At 38.2% G+C, this 20,349-nt stretch overlaps 1 protein-coding gene across 1 annotated transcript in view; it reads left to right on the top strand.

The window, feature by feature from the left end:
- Nucleotides 1-20,349, top strand: part of FBN2 (fibrillin 2) — a 219,801-nt gene that overhangs the window by 12,977 nt on the left and 186,475 nt on the right. Inside the window, exon 5 of the mRNA XM_043465961.1 lies at nt 1,468-1,563. Within this exon, the coding sequence (XP_043321896.1) occupies nt 1,468-1,563 (96 nt within the window). The remainder of the gene's footprint in view (nt 1-1,467; nt 1,564-20,349) is intronic.

Raw genomic sequence — 20,349 nt, 5'->3', positions numbered from 1 at the left:
GCTCTTCAGTGTAAACTTTGGTTGCTACAGAGCAAGTCATGTTTTCCACACAGAGCCTTTTCAGTATAAAAAGGAAGGGGAATTGAGATTGTAGAACACCTTAATGTGTAGCCACTGTGCATTTTGTTTTTTACACCATTTTATCTTCAAACTATTAGCTCTACTTTACAGGCAGGGAAGCTGAGAATTGAAAGAGGATGTGATTGAGATGTGCTGAACACAGCAGAACTCCTTTATCTGTTCACTGTGTTGTTCCACCTCCCCAAAAAGTGGGAAGAAGGCTGCAAGATTTTGACATACTGCAGGAGATTTTGAGAATCTTCAGTATATCAAATACTATAGCAAATGAAGGGATACGAAGACACCCTCCCTGCGGTCACTCTCCCGGAAGCATGCTCTCTCATGAGAGAGCAGGAATAGAAGCAGTGGCTGTGTTGGCCTGCCTCATTCTTGTTCAGAGAAGCTCTTGATACTTTCTTCAATTACTGAAGATGCCAAGGACCTTTTGTTTAAATGGGTTATACCTGCTGATATTTGCTGTATTAAAAATTAAAATTGAGAAATTAAAAAAAAATTATTTCCTTTCAAGTAATAGAAAGCCATGTTACCTGTTAACATAATTTTTATGAATAATAACTATGTTTTCCATACCAATATAAAAAATTCGTGAGAAGAGAGGCATTGTTAATCTGACCTGAGTAGGTGAGCCTAGTATTCATCTCTACTGAACGAGCTCTCTCAGGACATGCTCCAGGCTTATCCAGCCCTCTTCTTCCCCCTGGAGAAGCATTTGGAAGCTCTGTCTTAGAAAACCCTGAGAGACGTCCTCCTTCCGCCTCCCCAGGGATAGATCCTGAGGGTCAGTCATGGATGCGTTTTCCCATTCATGGTTTAAGGGCTAGCATATGTTTAATGAGGGACCATGTCTGGGACAGTGACTTTCATTTACATCTCTTACACCTTCATAGTATTTAAAGAAAATTCCTTTCCTTTTGATTAATTACATTAGTTGAGTGTTATTCATTTGCAGTATATCTTTAGAAATCAAAATATTCGAATACTTACACAGCTGTTTCTGTGAAATTATACCCTGTGGAGAGTTTTCTCCCTCTGTCTGTTGTCTAGAGTCTGCAATCTTCTTTCACATTTTAATCACCTTTAACCTATGAAAGTAGATTGTAGGGTTCATAGAACTGACATAGAGGATTAAATCATTGTATTCTGACTGTATGATCAGAGTCAGCCAATTCTTGTGATTCTGATTTATAGAAAAAAAAAAAACCTTACTGAATGATTACATAACAATGTGATTTATGTGAATTGTAGAGGTTTCAGTCTCAATATTTATTTAAATGCATGATGTGACATGTTTTAGAGGTAAGATCCATTACTGGCTACATATCTACACTCCTACATTATTCTTGGACTTTCGCTGTGTAATGAGCTTCTTGCTGTGTTTGCGTGCAGCTGTCTGTGAAAATGGATGTCAGAATGGTGGACGTTGTATCGGACCTAACCGCTGTGCTTGTGTTTATGGATTCACTGGTCCACAGTGTGAAAGAGGTAAGAAGAGAAAAGAGAACGCCCCTTTGGAGAAGTCTCTCTTATTGTAAATATGTGTAATATTTTTATTACCCAATGAAAATTCTTCTAATGAAACAATATTTTCATTCTTTGATTATGTCTGTAACTTGCATGGTCAGATTTTGTGATGTAGCTAATACCAGCTGAAGTATCTCAGTTTTTTCCACCAGAGCAACCTCAGTTTAGAAGGCCAGCTCTGGCACTATGGCTGTGGGGTAATTTTGAGTGAGTGACTGGATGGCAAATTCTAATAATTTGGAGTTAATTCAAATTAGGAATCACTGTTGGGAGCATTGCCTCTGTTAAAAAAAGATGTAAAGATGTAATATGTTCTTGGTTGCAAGACCGGCAAAAACCTGAAATAAATGAACCTAACCAACAAGGAAATGTATTACATTGCATAACAAAATGTCCAGAGTCAGTGGGCTTCAGGTAGGACATGATCAAGACTCATTCAGCTGTTCTACTTCTCTTTGGCCCTGCCTTCCTTTGTGTGTTGGTTTTGCCCTACCCGCCAGTTCTGTATGGTTGTAAAATGACTGTCAGCTATAACTAATGCAACGTGCTTTCTTGTTGACATCTAGAGAGAGAAAACCTCTCCTCTAACTGTGGGCCAGTAATAGCCTTCAGAGTTATTTCCTATGCTGATTGGCTTAATCTTGAGTTTTTGAACCAATCCCTGATAAGAGGAATGGTATTAATATGTTCCATGTAAACTTATCAGGACCTATGTTTGGAGCAGGAGATGATGAAAGCTTCCCAGAGTCACCTGAAAGGGGGAGTTTGGTCTCAACCCAGTGGAAGTTGTGGTGGGCAGGAGAAAAGGGACAGAGAATGGGTGCTGGCTAGGTTTCCATCTTTGTCCACCTTATTTGTGTAAACTGTTGGTCAAGCCCATTTGAAACCGGTTTATCATAATTTAAGTAGCAGGAAAGCTTGTGACCTGTAAAGTACTGAAAATCCCCAATGTTGATGCAATACGTGAACTATTAGTAATGCTCATGTATTGCAAAAGGGCATATCAAAGATCAATTTTATAAAATGTGATAAACAACTATTTACCACTGAACCATAAAAGTAAAATAAGCTTAAACTAAAATCAGTATTACATAATCGTTCATAATTACATACATGCTCAATTTACTTTTCCAGGACTTGTCATAGCATCTAAAGTTGTATAGTGATTTCTCTGTTGTGAAACTTTAAGTATATGAAGTTATGTCATTGAAATGTTAGAGATAAATAGTGGTGATGGTTTATGTATGTACAGAGGCTTTGAATTGCAAAGAAACCTTATGTTTTTCAAATTATATCCATTACACTGACAAAACTTAATCCTGGCATTCAGGTTAAAGCTCAAGAAGAAGCTGAGAAATTAGAATTATATGGTAAAGTTTGAAAAGTAAGATGTATGCAGCCTTTTAACATACACTTGTATGTATATGTACATTAAGATATTTATATTATTTCTGGGGTAATTGAGATTTCTTGGGACCGAAGTACATTCCACAGATGACAGAGTTTATAGTTATACTTAGGAGAAATTTAAATGTCTTCACCAGATGCTTTTATTTGGGGAAGAAAAATTAATTATGAAATGTTAGCATAAAGTGATAAGTTGTTGAGAATGGAATAAAACAAATTTCTGAGATGATGTTTATTTAAACACCATAGAATGGAAAAATAGTAAAATTTAAAATTTCAAACATAGTTATAATTGGTGGAGATGATGTTCATTTTTCTGGAGATCATGTAAACTTTTCAGTACTTTCATCCTAAAGCAGACTTCAAATTCAGTTCCTAATTGGCAGAGGAATTGGGTAGTTTTTTAACAAAGAGGCTTCCAGGCATTACATCATTATTCTGTCTGCAACAGTTATTCATTCATTGGGTTTGTTAGTCCTTACTAAATTTATGGAAACTTAATAAAGACATTAAAATATATTTTACATGTACAGTAGCGTGGTTTTCAGAAGCACTACAAAACTAAGTAACGAATTGGCCTGAAGTATTTCTTTTTTAATGTGGGTTTGCTTAAAAATCTTTTCAAGTATTCACATTCAGATGAAAATTCTAAAACTCCATTTCTTCCAAAGAAGGAATTAACAATTTCCAATCTTAGATTGCAACTGTGAACTTTAATGTCCTTAAAATATATTTCTAATTGAATTTTTAATGTGTGATAGCTAATCCCACTGAGAGTGGAGTTCATAATTTTTCTCAAGAATATTGTCTGAATTTGCTACAAAAAGGAGAACTTACTTATGTTGAGGTTAGGGAATAGCCCTGTGTGCCCAGTTCACATTTAAGATTCATATTGTCTTTTTCAATTTGCGTGGGTGCGAAGTTGCTTCAGTCGTGTCTGACTCTTTGTGACCCTATGGACTGCAGCCTGCCAGGCTTCTCTGTCCATGAGATTCTCCAGGCAAGAATACTGGAGTGGGTTGCCATGCCCTCCTTCAGGGGATCTTCCCGGCCCAGGGATCAAACCAGCGTCTCTAATGTCTCCTGCATTGGTAGGTGCTTCTTTACCACTAGCGCCACCTGGGAAGCCCTGTTTTTCAATTACTAAATTTAAAAACATATGTTCTTTGTTCTCCTAAAAAAAAAAGACTTTTGTAAAATTAGACATACTTTTCTTCTTAGTGTAGAACACATAATTTCCCTTTAAATTGGTCTCTTGGGATCCAGTCGTATGATAAACCTGGCAGTTTTTCCAGTTATCTGGGCTTCTGGCAGACTGGTTTCCTGCCTGGAGATAGAGACTGGGTGGTAGTTAATGACTGGCATGATTGTAGTGTTTAACCTGAATCTTGGTGCTCTGTAAGCTGAACCTCTTTGGAGTTTTCTCCTCACTCTTGCTGATACATACAATGACCTTTTATACTTAGCCTTAAAGAAAGAGTTCCTGTGGTCTCATGCTGATTATAAAATGCAGACGGCTTAGCTGTGTCCAAGGCACATGAAGATACTTAATTCTTTTTGCTTCTCTCTTCAAACAGATGGCATTTGAAAAAGATAAATATTGTACTTAATGTACACCTGAGAATACATAGAAATGAAATCATTATTATATATCAAGACTCGGCGTTTTTTTTCTCTTAACACTTAAAGTGTATTTTATTATTTGTCGGTAGAAACTTGGAGGGGGCAGGCAGGCAAGAAACAAATATACCTGAAGGATTTCTAGACTAAAAACAGTGATTACTTGATAATAAATGTGGCCTGCTCAAGGTCCCTGTTTCAGCTTCTTTACCTTGAATGATTGTTGAAATCATGTTTTGTAATTGAATTTTCCTTTAAGCTTATATAAGGACCATCTGTTAGAAATATATCAGAGACCCTTTTAAATTATGGGTCTCTGATATATTATAAATTACTGCTACAAATTGTTTTTTTAGCATGTAAACATGAACTCCTTTTGAAAAGTGTGTAAATTTGGTAACATTTCAAATATCCTTATGCTTAGTGACATTTCCTTTAAAATATACGTCTTTCAGTAAATGATGCCTTAAAGAGAAGGATTGGAAATTTACTTTTTAACCTTTTGACATTTTAAAGAAAAATTCCTTTTGTTAATCTTAATCTGCATTGGAAGAAAAAGTTAGATCAAGTTGCAATTGTTTACAAAGTCTAAACTTTCATGTCCTTGTGTAAAATGGATGGATTTTACCTTCAGGGTAACTTTCATAAAATCATGCAGTTAATGCCTGAATTCAGTGTCTAAAAACATGTCCAGGAGGAGTCAACTCAGCTTCTTCTCTAATATTTCCAGTCAAGGGTGCTCACTCCCTCCCTCCATCATGAAACAGTATTTAATTGTCAGGGTCCTGGTTGTTCATTATTACGCTCCTGTTTAAGTGGATATTTGACAGACATACAGTGCATCTCTTACTGTCTCATTCAGGAGGAATGTGATGATGGTGACTTCCCTAAAGGCATCAATTAAAACTTACTGCCCAGTATTGTGTGTTGACACCTTGAGGTCTAATTATAACCTCTTGAATAATTCTGTACATTTTTGGTCATCCACCCATATTTCAGTTGGTAAAGTAATTGTGACTGTTATTAAACCCACTCAGACCTTATCCAGATTCTCTAAGAACAGCAGTGGAAATGGACAAATTAGGGTTTTCCAGAATTCTGGGGATTCTGTAGACCAGACTTAAATTTGTTCAGAAATAATTTATCAATGCTTATTCCATGATCTTGGAATTTAAGTATAGTGAAAGAGGTGGAATTCTCTTTGGAATTAAATATGCAGTGGACTTGATGCTTTAAAGAAATGTATAGGCGGTATTTTTAGAAAAAATTCCTCCCATGGTCTCATTCTTATCTAAAGGTGATGTGTGTTCATTGTAAGATAATTTAAAAAATAAGGCAAGGAGAAATAAGAACTGCAGTTATTTATGATTTCTCTCAGAATTAGTTACTTTTAAGATTCGGGTTATACTTGGAGTCCTTTATTCTACTTCACATCTATTGCTTACCAAGAGTGGGATCTTTCCATTCTCACTGGAATCGACTGTAAGAATATTCCATGATCTATAACATGAACCATACTTATATCTTGCTTCTCCTTTCAGGTTATGAACTGCGTTACATTAGATATGAATTGTAATAGTTGCACTGCATGTTGTAATAATGAGGGCTCGGTTTCTTCATCCTAAACAACCACATGATATTTGTAAAGTTATTTTCTCTATCTCAGATGAGGATATTTTTCCCACTTCAAATTTCTGGTAGCGTTGGGGATATTAGAATGGAAGGAGGACCTCAAACAATTTGATGTCAGACCTTAAACTCAGTTATAGTGATATAGCTGCCTACTGTAGTTATGTTTCTTATTAGTTAATGCTTAGCATTTAAGGTCATTTTCAGGTTTTCTTTTCAGTTTGTTAGTTGGTTGGTTTGTATGTTAGCAAAGCTGTGATAAAAATCTGTGTAGGTAAGTATTTACCTTTGATTTTAGTCTTAGAATATATCCTAGAAATGTAATTGATGGGTCATTGAATATGTGAAAACTTAAACCTTTTCATATGTTCTGTTCATTTCCTTCTAAAAAGACTGTTTATGATTTATTCCTTATGTTTAAAAAGTCTTCCCATTTCCAAATCTTACAGATATCTATAGTTTTTTCCTAGTGCTTTTGGAATTTTTCCCTTTTTTAACTACAAGTTAGAATGTACAGGAGGGGGACTAAATTTATTTATAAATATTTGTCACATATTGAGTATTTATTAAGTATTAGGCAAAGTACTTGAAGCTCAAGTTACAAATACAAATAACACATACTCCCTGTTAATGAGGAGCAAATTATCTATTTAAAGAATAAGCCTAATCATTTATTTAAATATTAAAGTAAAATGTGACATAGTAAATACTATAATAGGAGTAAGAACAAATTTATGTGAGAGAGCTCAGAAATGGTTTCTGATTAAAGGAGAATTACAGAAGTCTTCTTGCAGTTAATCTGAATGAAAAAAAACCCAACCCATTATAATGGGAAAAAGCAGTATCAGACTAACGCTTATGTTGATATTATACCATAGCGCATGGTGGAATCGCATGCTGAATAACGTTATTTAAACTCCATAATGAATACCAGTTATCACAGTTACTGAACTGATGTTGTTTGATAGAAGTAAGAGGTCTCCCTTTTCCTAAGGCTCAGAGGATTTCGTGAGAATGAAATCGCAAGGAGCAGAGGGAGAACATTACCAACTGTAGATGTCAAACTCACATGCTCCCGCACTCACACACAAACACACACACACACAGAGTTATGCACTCCTGAACATTTTATAACCTTGCACTCACTAAGCTAAACGTAGCCTTAAATGGGCATCCGAGAAATACCAGAAGATCTGTGGGAACTTAACTTTTTGGCAGTAGCTCAGATGACATCCTTATCTTGAATGCCGCTAAGAACGCAAGGGAAGGAAAATGAGGAAGGAAAAAAGAGCAGGCAGTGGGAAGTGGAAGGAAAAGAAAAGAAGAATGCAGAATGATAGCACAGGGAGATGGGAAGCTGAAACTCAGAGTGGAGATGCCAGGCTGTATAAAGATTGGCTCTAAGTTTGGGAGAAGATCAGCTCATTGACTGATCTGATCTGGGAGAGGCCAGGCCTTCCACTTCTCACTGTCCAGTTTAAGCCTGCGCTCTTTCGATCTATGCAGCTAGATTGACTGTGCTGGCAGCCTGTTAGACCTTGTTGCTTTATTTATAAAATTCCTTTGAGTTAAATCAGTGAGTATTTTCATTTATTCCATCTCTAAGTGCCCTTTATGTATTTATCGCTTTATCTATCTAGAGGCAGAGGAACCTGCAATACAAAGTAAAAATATTCAAATATTTTATCTTTGTGTAACTTCATAAATATTTTCCTATTTCACCATCAGGACCAGAGACATTAGAGTTCTAGTGTGAAAACTAGGTGAAGCTGCCGCACACACAGACACACACACACACACACATGAGTGAAATATAATGAAAGGTTAAATACATGGGAGTTAGCCAAAAGCAATAAATAAAATGTGCATGTGTGGGGAGAGGGGTTTATGTTATATCATCGTATATTTTTTAAAAATTCCAAATTCTAAAAGTTCTTGAATAACACCTGTTTCCAAGGGTTTCAGATAAAGGATTGTGAACCTGCAGTTACCTCATAGAGTTGTTGGGAAGATTAAAAGCAATACTGTGTTAAGCTCCTAATACCTAACAGGCAGGGTGTGTGACACGTGGTAGATATCTATTGAGTGACATTTCCTGTGTTTTAGGAACACAGTGTATAGCCAAAATAGAACCTTCATATTAAGCCCTGTGTGACCTTGGAAATGTGATTGCCCTCTCTGATCTGTGTTTCTGCATATGTAATAGATGTCTCCTCTTTCAACCTTGAAATATTTTTAAGACTTAATAATATAATACCCGGTACCCAATAAATGATAATTATTGATGCTAATCTCTTTTAAATGAACTCCCTAGTTATCAAAAAGATAACAATTCAGTATTAAACATGGGATTGCAAATATGGAATAAAGGAATTTAAGTCATACAAATAAAGTTTAATGCTGTTTTTATTGAAAGAGTAAGGACTCAGAATAAACAGCATATTTTAAGAGTGGCTCACGTTCCCGGGATGAGAATTAAGTGAAAGATAAAGTGCCTAGCCAGTGTCTGGCATAGAGTAAGGGCTTAATAAATAACAAGCTAAAATTATGAGAAATAAAGCCAAGATATGATATGCTCTCCTAGACAAAATAGCCTTTATGGATGAGGGAGATTGTTCCAGCATTTCTAGGAGTGTCTCAGATCAGAGTACGTCAGTTGTGAATAGCGTTAAGTTTCACTGTTTGAATTTTTGAGTGGATTTTTTTCTAATAATACATATCAAATGAAAAGTATCGTATATCGTCATCACTGCCTTGCATGCTGTGCTGTGCTTAGTCAATCAGTCATGTCCCGACTCTTTGCAACCCCATGGACTGTAGCCCGCCAGGCTCCTCTGTCCATGGGGATTCTCCAGGCAAGAATACTGGAGTGGCTTGCCATGCCCTCCTCCAGGTCTTGCATGCTAGGCAGTTGAATTTGTAGACCCTGCTCATCTTGTTTTGAAGTATTTCTACTGTAAATATCCGCGTTACCATTAGTAGTTACTGTCGTATTGGTCTCTTTAGTCTTCGTTTCGGCCTTCCCTATGCACAAGGTCTTGTTCCAAGCATTTCACAGTGTTAACTAATACTTAGTAGAGTTTATTTCACTCAAGGTACTTGTAATCAGTGGGCTTGTACGTTGCTAAATCTAATAGGAATAGGTCAGAAGGGTCTTCAGACAGTCCAGAAACAATTTTTCTGTGAAGCTTTCTTTGACCACCACTTGCCTCCCTGCCTTACCTTACTTTTCCTGGAATAATTAGGCTTGCTCTTTTTTTGACTAGACCTGTTGTATGTCCCATTCCTTTAGACTAGCTCTCTTCATCTTTGCGTTGTGCCTGCTTGCTTTCTTAGCTGTGAGCTTTTTTGAGAGCAAAGCTTTTTATCTTAAGTTGGCTTTGTGTTCCGTCTACTCCACATAGCGCAGTATATAAAAGGCAGACTCTATGTGTGACTACATAAACACAGCGGTTCCAAGTAGAAGAAATAGGATGAAAAAAAGTACAGACGTAGTAGAGGTCTTTGAATGTTCATGGATGCTTATTTTTCAGTATGGCTCTAAGACCATGGTGAAAGGGGTGAGGAGAAGATGAGGCTGGAAAAATAGGCTTGAACCTTAATGTATGAAGTCTGGAATGCCAAAGTCAAGAGGCTGCCCTCTATTCAGGGGAGAGGGATTGTAAAGGACTTCTAAATTTAAAAGAAGTGCTCTGTAAAGGTCAACCTGAAGTGGCAAACTAAAAGAAATGGAAGTTTGAGAAGCTGACGGCAGAGACATCATTCAGTAGAACTCATTGCTTGCATGTCAGTTAGATAATAGCTATGAATCTATTACCTTTGCATAGTCTTTCAGTCAGATTATGATTTATATCTGCATAAGTTAAATTAGTATTAGTTTGAAATGGAAAATTATGTAATATTGGGGATTATGATAAGTTCTTTAGAAGAATTAATACACCAGCGCAAAGATATTTTTAAACATCATATTGCAAGAGAAAACTGAGGCACAAGGAGGTAAAACAACTTGCTGAAATTCACTCAGAAAATCAATTGAAGAAAGTCGGATTTGAACACAATGGTATACCAACACAACTCACACACTTAATCACAACTTTATTTCAAGGGAAACACAAAATTACAGAAGTAATGTGATTCTGCTCTTTAGAAATATATTGTATCAGTTCATAAGAATGTTAGGTACACAATTCCAATTGAATGAAAGAGATGGCTTGTTATTTTATATTCTTTTGGCCTAGGGAAATCTTTTTGATATGTACATTTTTTATTATACCTCTGAATGTTTATACCCAGAATGTCTTCATGTGTGTGATCTGCTAAAATGTTCATTCAAAACTCGTAATACTTCAAACAAATTTGAGACTTCTGTTTCCAGCCAAGATGGACTGACAGGATTCAGATTCACCCTCCTGCCTGAGAAGAATTGAAAAATAGAGTAAAATATATGAAACAATGGGTTTCAAGATACTGACTGGATCTCAGGTAACAACAGAAAGTGATCCTTGAAAGAAGGACTCTGCTAGACTTCCCCAGCTTGCTGCTCAAGAGTTTTTTCCAGGCTGTGCTGCGGGCAGAAAGAACCCAGGCATAGCCTGACAGATTCTTTAAGTGTATTCAAAAGTGTCTTCTCAGTTCACAGCAGAATTGAATCAGAAAGCAATAACAGAAAGATCTCTGGAAATACCCAAACATTCAGAAGCTGTGTAAACCCATTTCTAGTATCCATGGATTGAAGAAGAAATCAAAGGGAAAATTAGAAAGCATTTTGAATTGAATAAAAATGAAAACAATATCAAATTTTATGAGATGCCATTGGAGAAATATTTATAGGGAATTGTACAGTTCTAAAGGTCTATATTAGAAGAAGGAGAGGTCTTAAATCAGTGGTGTCAACTTTTTCATTAAAAAATTAGAAAAAGAATAACAAACCAAAGGTAAGCAGAGGAAAAGAAATAATAAAGGTCAGAGTAAAAGCAAATGACGTAGGAAAAAGAAAAAAGTGAGAAAATCATTGAAACCAAAAGCTGGTTCATTGAAAAATCAATAAAGTTGAGAGGCCACTATCTACACTAACAAGGAAAAAGCAAAGACACAAATTATCACTATCAAGAATTGGAGAGGTAACATCAATACAGATTTTGCTAATAAGTGAACAATGAGGCAATACCATGAACAACTTCTGGCTAATAAAAATGAAGTGGACAATTTCTTGAAAGGTGTAAATCAACAAAGTTCACTTGAGAAAAAATAGCACAGATATTCCTCTACCAATTAAAGAAATTCAATATGTAGTTAAAAACCTTCTTATAAAGAAAAATCCTGACTCAACTTCATTGGTCAATTCTACTGAACATTTAAGAAGGAAATAATGTCAATCCCAAAGGCAGATTTTTCTAGAAAAGGAACAGGAGTTAAAACTTATCAATTCATTCTAGGAAGCCAAATTACCTTGAGACCAAAGCTGGAAAATGGCATTTCAAGAAAAAGAAAATGGCATACAAATATTTTTCTTGAGGCAAAACGTCCCAATTTTAGCAAAGCACACCAACAGTATATTGAAAGAGTGTATGTTATCCCAGCATGTTTGTGCTCAGTTGCCCAGTCATGTCCGACTCTTTGCAACTCCATGCCCTGTAGCCCGCCAGACTCCTCTGTCCATGGAGTTCTCCAGGCAAGAATCCTGCAGTGGTTGCCACTTCTTACTCCAGGGAATCTTCCAGACCCAGGAATCGAACTTGCATCTCCTGTGTGTCCTGCATTGCAGTTGGATTCTTTACCTGCCGAGCCATCAGGGAAGCCCCCATATTAATCCCAGAATAAAAAAATCAGTGTAACTCACCATATCAGCAAATTTTAAAGATCACATGATTATCCAGATAGATGCAGGAAAAACATTTGACAGAATCCATCCCTGAAACTGTCAACAAACTGGAGAATAAAAGAGATCTTCCTCAATGTGATAAAGGGGCATTTCCTAAAAGGCCCTAAAAACATTATGCTAATGATGTATAATTATTTTCCATTTCCTTGATTATTCTTTCTTCCTATAATGGAGCATTCTTGTTTTCTTAATCTGCTCTGTGCCTTAAAAAAAAATGATAATATATTAGGTAGTTCCTGTCCAGTTTTTTTTTTTCTTATGTTTGCTTAAAATGGGCAGCTCTGTCCAGAGCTTCTATTTGCACTAATTTGGTAAAAGTGAATTTTCCTTTTCTCCCTTGCTTCCCTGGTGGCTCAGAGGATAAAGCGTCTGCCTGCAATGCGGGAGACCCAGGTTCGTTCCCTGGGTTGGAAAGATCCCCTGGAGAAGGAAATGGCAACCCACTCCAGTATTCTTGCCTGGAGAATCCCATGGACGGAGGAGCCTGGTGGGTTACAGTTCACGGGGTCGCAAAGAGTCGGACGCGACTGAGCAACTTCACTTCAAATTACCTGAGTTGTCTTCCTGTATTTGCTCCTGTTTAAGAGCCAGGGATTTAAGTACTTAGTGTTCTGAGCCCAGAAGAGGAGCGGAAGATCTCAGCTGGGGGTTGGGCAGCTTGGAGGAAAGGATCAGTGCTCTGTACTTTCTCTGGATATTCTTCGCATGGTGTGTGCCTGGATCACTCTGTGTGGTCTGAGGATTATTCTCTTTCCAAAGAGGAAATCCTTGGAAGTTGGGTGATTCTACCCATTTCAGCTACAGTCCCTGGTGTACCTTTGACTTCAGAGAGTCATGCTTGGTTCTGATTTCTCCGCTATGCCCCGATTATCCTCCAGCGGTAGTTTCTCTTCCCCACTGTCATCATAAGGGGCTTCAGTTCAGCCTCCTGCTCCCTGAGAATCTTTTTTCCTAATCGTCCCTGGGTCTCCTCTTCTCCTGTTGAGTACTGGGGATAATTACCCTGTGTGGCAAGGAGCATCCTGTCTTCACTGTCTGGTTTCCTCCCATCTGGTAGAGATCACAGTGGCTATTCCTCTGTTTTTCTGCTTTCTGATGAGATATTATGTTGGTAAGTAGGGACTTTCATTCTTTCAAATTTTCCCTGATTTCCCCATAAGCTGAGCTCACATTAGCTCCCCAGGGAGAATTGGTGAGACTTCCCAGGATACTGATGAATTGTTCTTATTTTGTGTATTATTTGGGGAGCAGTCTTCTATTCAATATTTCATTCCTTGCTGCCATTTTCAAATACTGCGGCAGGAGTTTGCAACTGTTTACTACTTTAGGTGCTAAGAGTGAATTTTTTTGTTGTTAGCATTTACCTTCTTTGTTGCTGTTCATGTTTGTTGTGGGAAAGGGAGTTTCTGTGATATGGTTTCAATCTCCTGTGTTTTCCAGGAAGTTGATACCACATTTTGACCTGAAATCAATCTAAAGTCACACAGAAAGCCAGGTATAGGCGTTCCTCATGGAAGATGCTATGATTTGTGATACTGCAGTTGACATTTACAAGTAAGATTGTGGTGGCTTATTATGGTACCAAGAAACACTGGTTCTATGGGTGCCTCATCTTCTGTGGATTAAAAACTATGTTTCCCATGACCATACTTAAGGTCATGGTTTAATGCATGCAAAATTCTTCCATATGGGCAAAGCTGAATGTTTGTGAGTATCTTCCTCTGATTTAGAAATAGCATACAAGGCACATTCCAAATTTTGAACATTGTTTTTGTCTTAAGAAAAATTAAGTTCTCAATGTCACAGAGAAATTTTAATTAGAATTTGACAGATCAAGTACGCTTTAGGTGGTGGTGGTAGATTAGTCGCTAAGTCGTGTCCAATTGTTGCAACCCCATGGGCTGTAGCCCACCAGCTTCCTCTGTCCATGGGATTTCCCAGGCAAGAATACTGGAGTGGGCTGCCATTTCCTTCTCCAGGGGATCTTCCTGACTCAGGGATCGAACCTTCGTCTCTTGCATTACATTCAGATTCTTTACCGACTGAGCCACCAGAGCAGGTCAGTTCATAACTAATCTCTTGTTTGAAAAATAAGGTCACTGGGCTAGATCACTCTTTACCTGTCTTTGGTCATAAGAATCACCTGGGTTTTTTTGGTCCAAAATACTGATTCTTATTCCTGTAACCTAGATGCCCAAATTGAGTGTTCCAAATACAATGAATTTCAGCCATGGTTGTATATTATCATTTCCAGGAAGCTTCATCCAGATCAATTAAACAAGAATCTTGAGCAGTGGGGCCCACACCTGAGCACTGGCATTTAATTCTTAAAGCCCCCAAAGTTATTCCACTGTAAAACAAAGTTTGTGAAATGCCAGTCTTGCATGAGATTGTTACAAAATATCCCAGGATATTCTTATAATTGGACAAGTCTGAGAAATCATTTATTAAAGTATCTCAGGATTTTATCAGTGATTTAATTTTGACATTTAGAGCCCCAGATGAAGCCATGCTAAATAAAATTTACTGTTGGGTCATTTTGAACAGATTTATGATGTTTTAACATTATTAGAATAGACTTTGCCTCTCTCTGAGGTGGCAAAATTGGATTTAAAAAGAGTCAATTTTATCTTAACGTTGTCTCCATATTACAAATTTTTAAATCCCAGTGACTTCAATAAAACGTTAACATTCCCTGTAGGGGGCAAGATTGAGTCAACAATGTTTATAATGGTTTCAAATCGTGGCTTGGTTACTTATGTGGTAAACTAAGAAATAAACCCACTATACCTTAGAAATCATAAGTAGAAAATGGAAAGCATTATCTAGGCCTTTTTAAAAGGAAAATATCTTTTAAAATATCTTGCTTAAACTCTGTAGCTTATTCAACGATAACATTTTATAGTTTTGGAGATCATAGTGAGATCTTAGCAGTTTAGATTATAATAAGATATACAGAGACACAACATCATGTAATTTTTGTATTACTTTGTGATACTTTTTAAAAATAATTGCTGACGTTTACAAGTATTTCTGACTGCAGAATTATGTACCTTCTTTTGCTTATGACTCTGCAAAACTAAAAAGTATAGTTTATGCCTTTGTATTTGTATGGGAGCCAAGGAACTTGACCTCTTTCATGTAATTGTTACAGGAATGATTTGTGGAGGAGGTGGTATCTGAAAAGCTGTTTGATGATCAGACAGTTGTGAGGGCTTGATGGAGGCCAGAGAATACCAAGCAGCATTTTTCAGGCACGGGGCGTTTGAGGGAAAAACCTGGCACTGGAATCAGACAAGATCAAAGAGCCACTGAGCAGATGATGGCTAAGGAGCTGAGGGGGTGAGGAAAGGACTTTGGGGAATCCCAGTTAAACTCACAACTCTGTGGCGTGATGTTTTTAAAGGGTTTTTGCTTATCTGTTAGGTACGAACAGTAGTGTAGTATTTTGCAAACGTCCTGGCCAAACCCTCTAGCAGTCTCGTAGTCCTTGTGGGGACACGCAGGAACCATTTTGGTTCTCTTCCAGTTGGGGTGGGTTTCTGAGGTGGCTTCCTCCCGGAGTCCCCAGAGGAGGCAGATGTGCTGTGTCCTTGGCCTTCCCATCGCTGTATCTGATACCCCGTCCCCGCTCCGGGATTCTCACGCTTTGCTTCTCCAGCCTCACTCTGAGAGAACGCCTCAGCACAGAGGAGTCATCCCTTCCTTTGGCTTTTTCTTCCTCACAGGACTTTGTCAAGTCTTATCCTCTCCCTTGAATGATAGCTGCGTGGCCAATTTGGTGCCGATGAATGCTGGGAAGGGAGAGGTTGATCTAGGAGTAAAGGGGCTCTGAATTGTGGATTAGTTCACAAAATATACCCTGATACATAAAGAACTTGGTACATTGTGGGGTTTGTTTGTTTTAGCCAGTAAGTCGTGTTGAACTCTTCTGCGACCCCATGGACTGTAGCCCATCAGGCACCTCTGCCCCTGAGATTTCCCAGGCAAGAATACTGGAGCGGGGTGCCATTCCCTGCTCCAGGGAATCGTCCCGGCCCAGGAATCGAACCTGTATCTCCAGCATTAGCAGGCAGGTTCTTTACCTCTGAGCCACCAGGGAAGCACATTGCTTAGTACAAATGTTTAAAAATATTTTCTGTTATTTAATTACTAGACTTATGAAAGAAATCCATCTAATCATTCAGTTAAAAGCTATTAGGAGATTCTGTGTTACTTATTTTATTAAATATCACATTACAAAGGATCTTGAAATATAGCTCTAATCCTATTTGCTAGCCCAAAGACACGGTAATGAACTAGAAAACATATCTCTTTCTGGAAAAAAATTTGTAATGATAAATGTAGAATTCTAGATTACTGCACTGTGAATTACCCTGCCTAGGTACTGCGGTTTCCTTGTCTGGTGTAGAGTAGCTCTGGATATAACAGCTCTCTTACTGCCTGCTAGGATGACACAAGCAAAACCTTGAATAAGGTAGTTACTTAACTCATAAGCACAGTAGTTCCTGATTCAGGGCATTTCTGAGAAGTTTGGAGTGAACTCTCTGACCCTTTATTCCTCGTTCATTTTGGGTTAGATTTATGGTGACTGCCAAAGCAAATCTAGGAAATTCCACTCACAATTCATAGCAGTCCAGGGAAATCTGGCTCACAAATCTCTGAGAATCTGGAATTTCTCGAGTGTGCTCATCTGTAACACACGCACACGTGTCATATGTTAAGTTTTCATGCCTGGCGTTCGGCGTTGTAGGTGCTGACATCAGACGGCCCAGGAAATCCTGCCCATCAAGCTGCTAATCAGCATAAATCAAAGCAAGGATTCTCCTTCCCTACCATATGCTCATTGGTGGGCTACATTTAGGAAACGGTATCCCAAAATGTTAAGATAATTGTTTAATTTGTTTTTTTTTCTTCTTCCTTTTATAGAATATCTTTATTTTATACCTTCTTTAACAATGCTTTGTATTTTGAGAATATGGTTTTTATATTTCCTGAGTCAAATTTTGTTAAAATTGTTCCTAAGTATTTTTTTCTCTGACACTATGTAATTGAATTGGTTTTCATTTCACTTTTTCATTGTTCACTGCTGGCCTGTAGAAATACAACTAACTTTTGTGTATTGATCTTGTGTTCTGCGACCTTAAAGGACTTGTTAATTAGTTCCTCCTTTTTTAGTGGATAGGGCTTCCCTTTTGGCTCAGCTGGTGAAGAATCTGCCTGAAATGCAGGAGACCTGGGTTCACTCCCTGGGTTGAGAAGATCTTCTGGAGAAGGGAAAGGCTACCCACTCCAGTATTCTGGCCTAGAGAATTCCATGGACTGTTTAGTCCCTCGGGTCGCAAAGAGTCGGACACGACTGACTGATGTTGTATGTATTCTTTTTTAAAATTCATTTTATTTTTGGTTGCACTGGGTCTTTGTTGCCGCATGTGGGCTACTCTCTAGTTGCAGAAAGCGAGGGCTACTCTCATTGCGGTGTGTGGGCTTCTCTTGTTGCAGAGCACAGACTTGGGAGCACATAGGCTTCAGTAGTTGCAGCACACAGGCTTCGTTGCTCCACGGGGGGTGGAATCTTCCTGGACCAGGGTTGGAACCCCTGTCTCCAGCAGGGCAGGCTGATCCCCATCCACTGTACCTCCAGGGAAGCCCTCCTTTCTTTCTTTCTAATACACATGCCTTTTATTTTCTTCTGTTGCCTGATTGCTCTGCCTAGAACCTCCACTATGATGCTGAACAGAAATGAAAAGAACAGACACTTTGATCTCACTCCTCACATTAAGGAGAAAGAAAGGAACCAGTTTTCCCCGTTAAGTATGATGTAGCAGTGGGTTTTTGTCGATGGCCTGCAGCAGGTTCCCTTTGATCACAAAGCTTTGTTCCTGATTTTGAAGTTCTTATGAACACAGTGCAAAGACACACTTATCCAAGAAGACCTGTTAAATCTAGATAAGCAAGGGCCTATGTCACTTCCTCCATCCTCCCCCCTCAGCACAGTGTATGGTCTGTGAAGTGGGGCTCGCTCCTCCCCTCAGTTCTGAGTCAGTAGCTGTGCTGTCTCCCCAGAAGGGTAGCTGACAGTATTTCCAGTGTATATAGTACGTAGTAAATGCAATGGGAGAATAAGAAAGCGGGAACTGGGTGTCAACCCTAAATTCTAGTCATGAAGCTCTACAGTGGGAAATTCAGGCAGAGAGAGTATCAAGTACCAAGACACACGGTGAAAATGAAGAGCATCTTTGGGAAGAGAAGAGAAAACTGGTCTACCATCACTAGAGTAGATATAATTTGGTAATAGGAGGTTGATGAGTTTCTCCTTATGAAGGGAAAAGGGTAATAATAATGATGAAAATAACAGCTAACAATTTTTGAGCACTCAGCAGACACTGGGTAAACACTTGACATTCAATTTGTCGTTGAAACTTCACAGATCCTCTAATGAGTAGTATCCTCTCATGATCTCAGGTTCAGAAACATTAATCGTTTGCAGATATATATAAAGGACCTTCTCTGTCAAGTTAAAAAAGGTGGACTTTATCATATACTAATAGGAAGCCAGCAAAAATATTTTGTTAGGTGGGTGTTGGGATTCCCTGATGGCTCAGTGGGTAAAGAATCTGCCTGCAGGAGACACAGGAGATGTGAGTTCAGTCCCTGGGTTGGGAAGATCCCCTGGAGAAGGATATGGCAACCACTCTAGTATTCTTGTCTGGGAAATCCCATGGACAGAGAAGTCTGGTGCGCTACAGTCCAAAGGATTGCAAAGGATTGGACACAACTTAGCAACTGAACACTTTGAAAATATTAACTTAGAGAGATGTGGAAGAAAGTAACCCCTGAAGACTGTAACACTGAAATAAGGATGCTGCTGAAATAGTCTAGTAAAGAGAGAGGAACTGAGCTAAGGCATTGGAATTATACTTAGGGGAAGTTATGCATTCTAGTGGCATTTCAAAGGCAGAATGGATAAGACTTAGTGACATATCTGGGAGGCTGGAGTGAGGAGTGTCAAGAATTACTGTAAGGGTTTTAGCTTGGATGACTGTGTGAATGCCGATGCCTGTAATCTGATGTGATGATCACAAGAGAGAAAGCCAGAGTTCTCGGAAATGATGGATTCAGGGTAAGACATGTCATAGCACAGGCACCCATGGGACAGTCAGGAAACCGTGTCCAGTAAACACTAGCAAATGTGGTCTAATTTCAGAAGAATAGGTGAAAAGTAAAGCCTAGGAACGGAGTAACATTGCTGAGTGGAAGAAATTAGCCCAAGAAAAGAATCAGAGAGGGAATAATGATGTCTAATGGATAAATAAGCTTTCTTTAAAAAGTGGCCAGAAAGGAAGAAAGCTGATAAACTAGAAAATAAAATGTTAATAAGACACATTTTTCTAATGACAGGCCAAAGAGCTCTTTAATCTGGTCCTCAGCATTATTTTATAACAACCAGAACTGCTCAAAAATATTTTCAAAAGCAACCATTTGAAGTCTCTGAGCATTCTGAGTTAGACAAAATGAGATGGAGGGAAAACATTGACTGTTATTTATGAATAAGTCTCAGTACCTTTAACGGATGTTAGGAGAGGAGAAACTTCATTCAAATTATGAAATAATTGCAGAGAATTTGTAGGTCATGGATCAAAATTAAAAATGATGATGTTGTTGTTAGAAGTGGTTGTAACAGAGAATGGATCAAAGAATTTCTAAAAAGTTGGCGTTGTTTCCAACAATAGAATTTAATTATCATTTAATTAGAATTGGGTTAAAAAAAATGGTCTTCATTCAGAGATTAGATTTTTTTACCTTTCAAAGTGGTGGCAAAATTTCTTTATTCATCAAGATGGACTTTTTCTTGATTTGTTATTGTTGTTGGATTTTCCCCTCTGTGTTTCACATTAGAAGATTACCCCCTTCAGATGTTGGAATGATTTTGAAAGAAACAACTTCAGCATTATTAAAGAGTAAGAAGGCTGTCTATGAAATCAATGCCAGTATTGTGCCAAAGTCATTAGACTTGTGGCTTGTACTGGGCTCTGGGGGCATTGTGACATGGCAGCCCTTCGGTTGCCCCAGTTCTTGTGTGGACAGAATGGGATTATTTCCTGAGCTCCATTACTACCCGATCGTGCAGGGAAGCCTGCCAGCAGTGCTTTTGCCAGTAAACTGAATTTGTTCTCAGTAAATCCCAGAATCTCAAGGTCTGTCCCTGC

Source organism: Cervus canadensis, chromosome 4, assembly GCF_019320065.1.
Source record: "Cervus canadensis isolate Bull #8, Minnesota chromosome 4, ASM1932006v1, whole genome shotgun sequence".
In the NCBI taxonomy this organism is placed as follows: Eukaryota; Metazoa; Chordata; class Mammalia; order Artiodactyla; family Cervidae; genus Cervus; species Cervus canadensis.
This window is presented reverse-complemented; position numbering and strand designations above follow the sequence as displayed.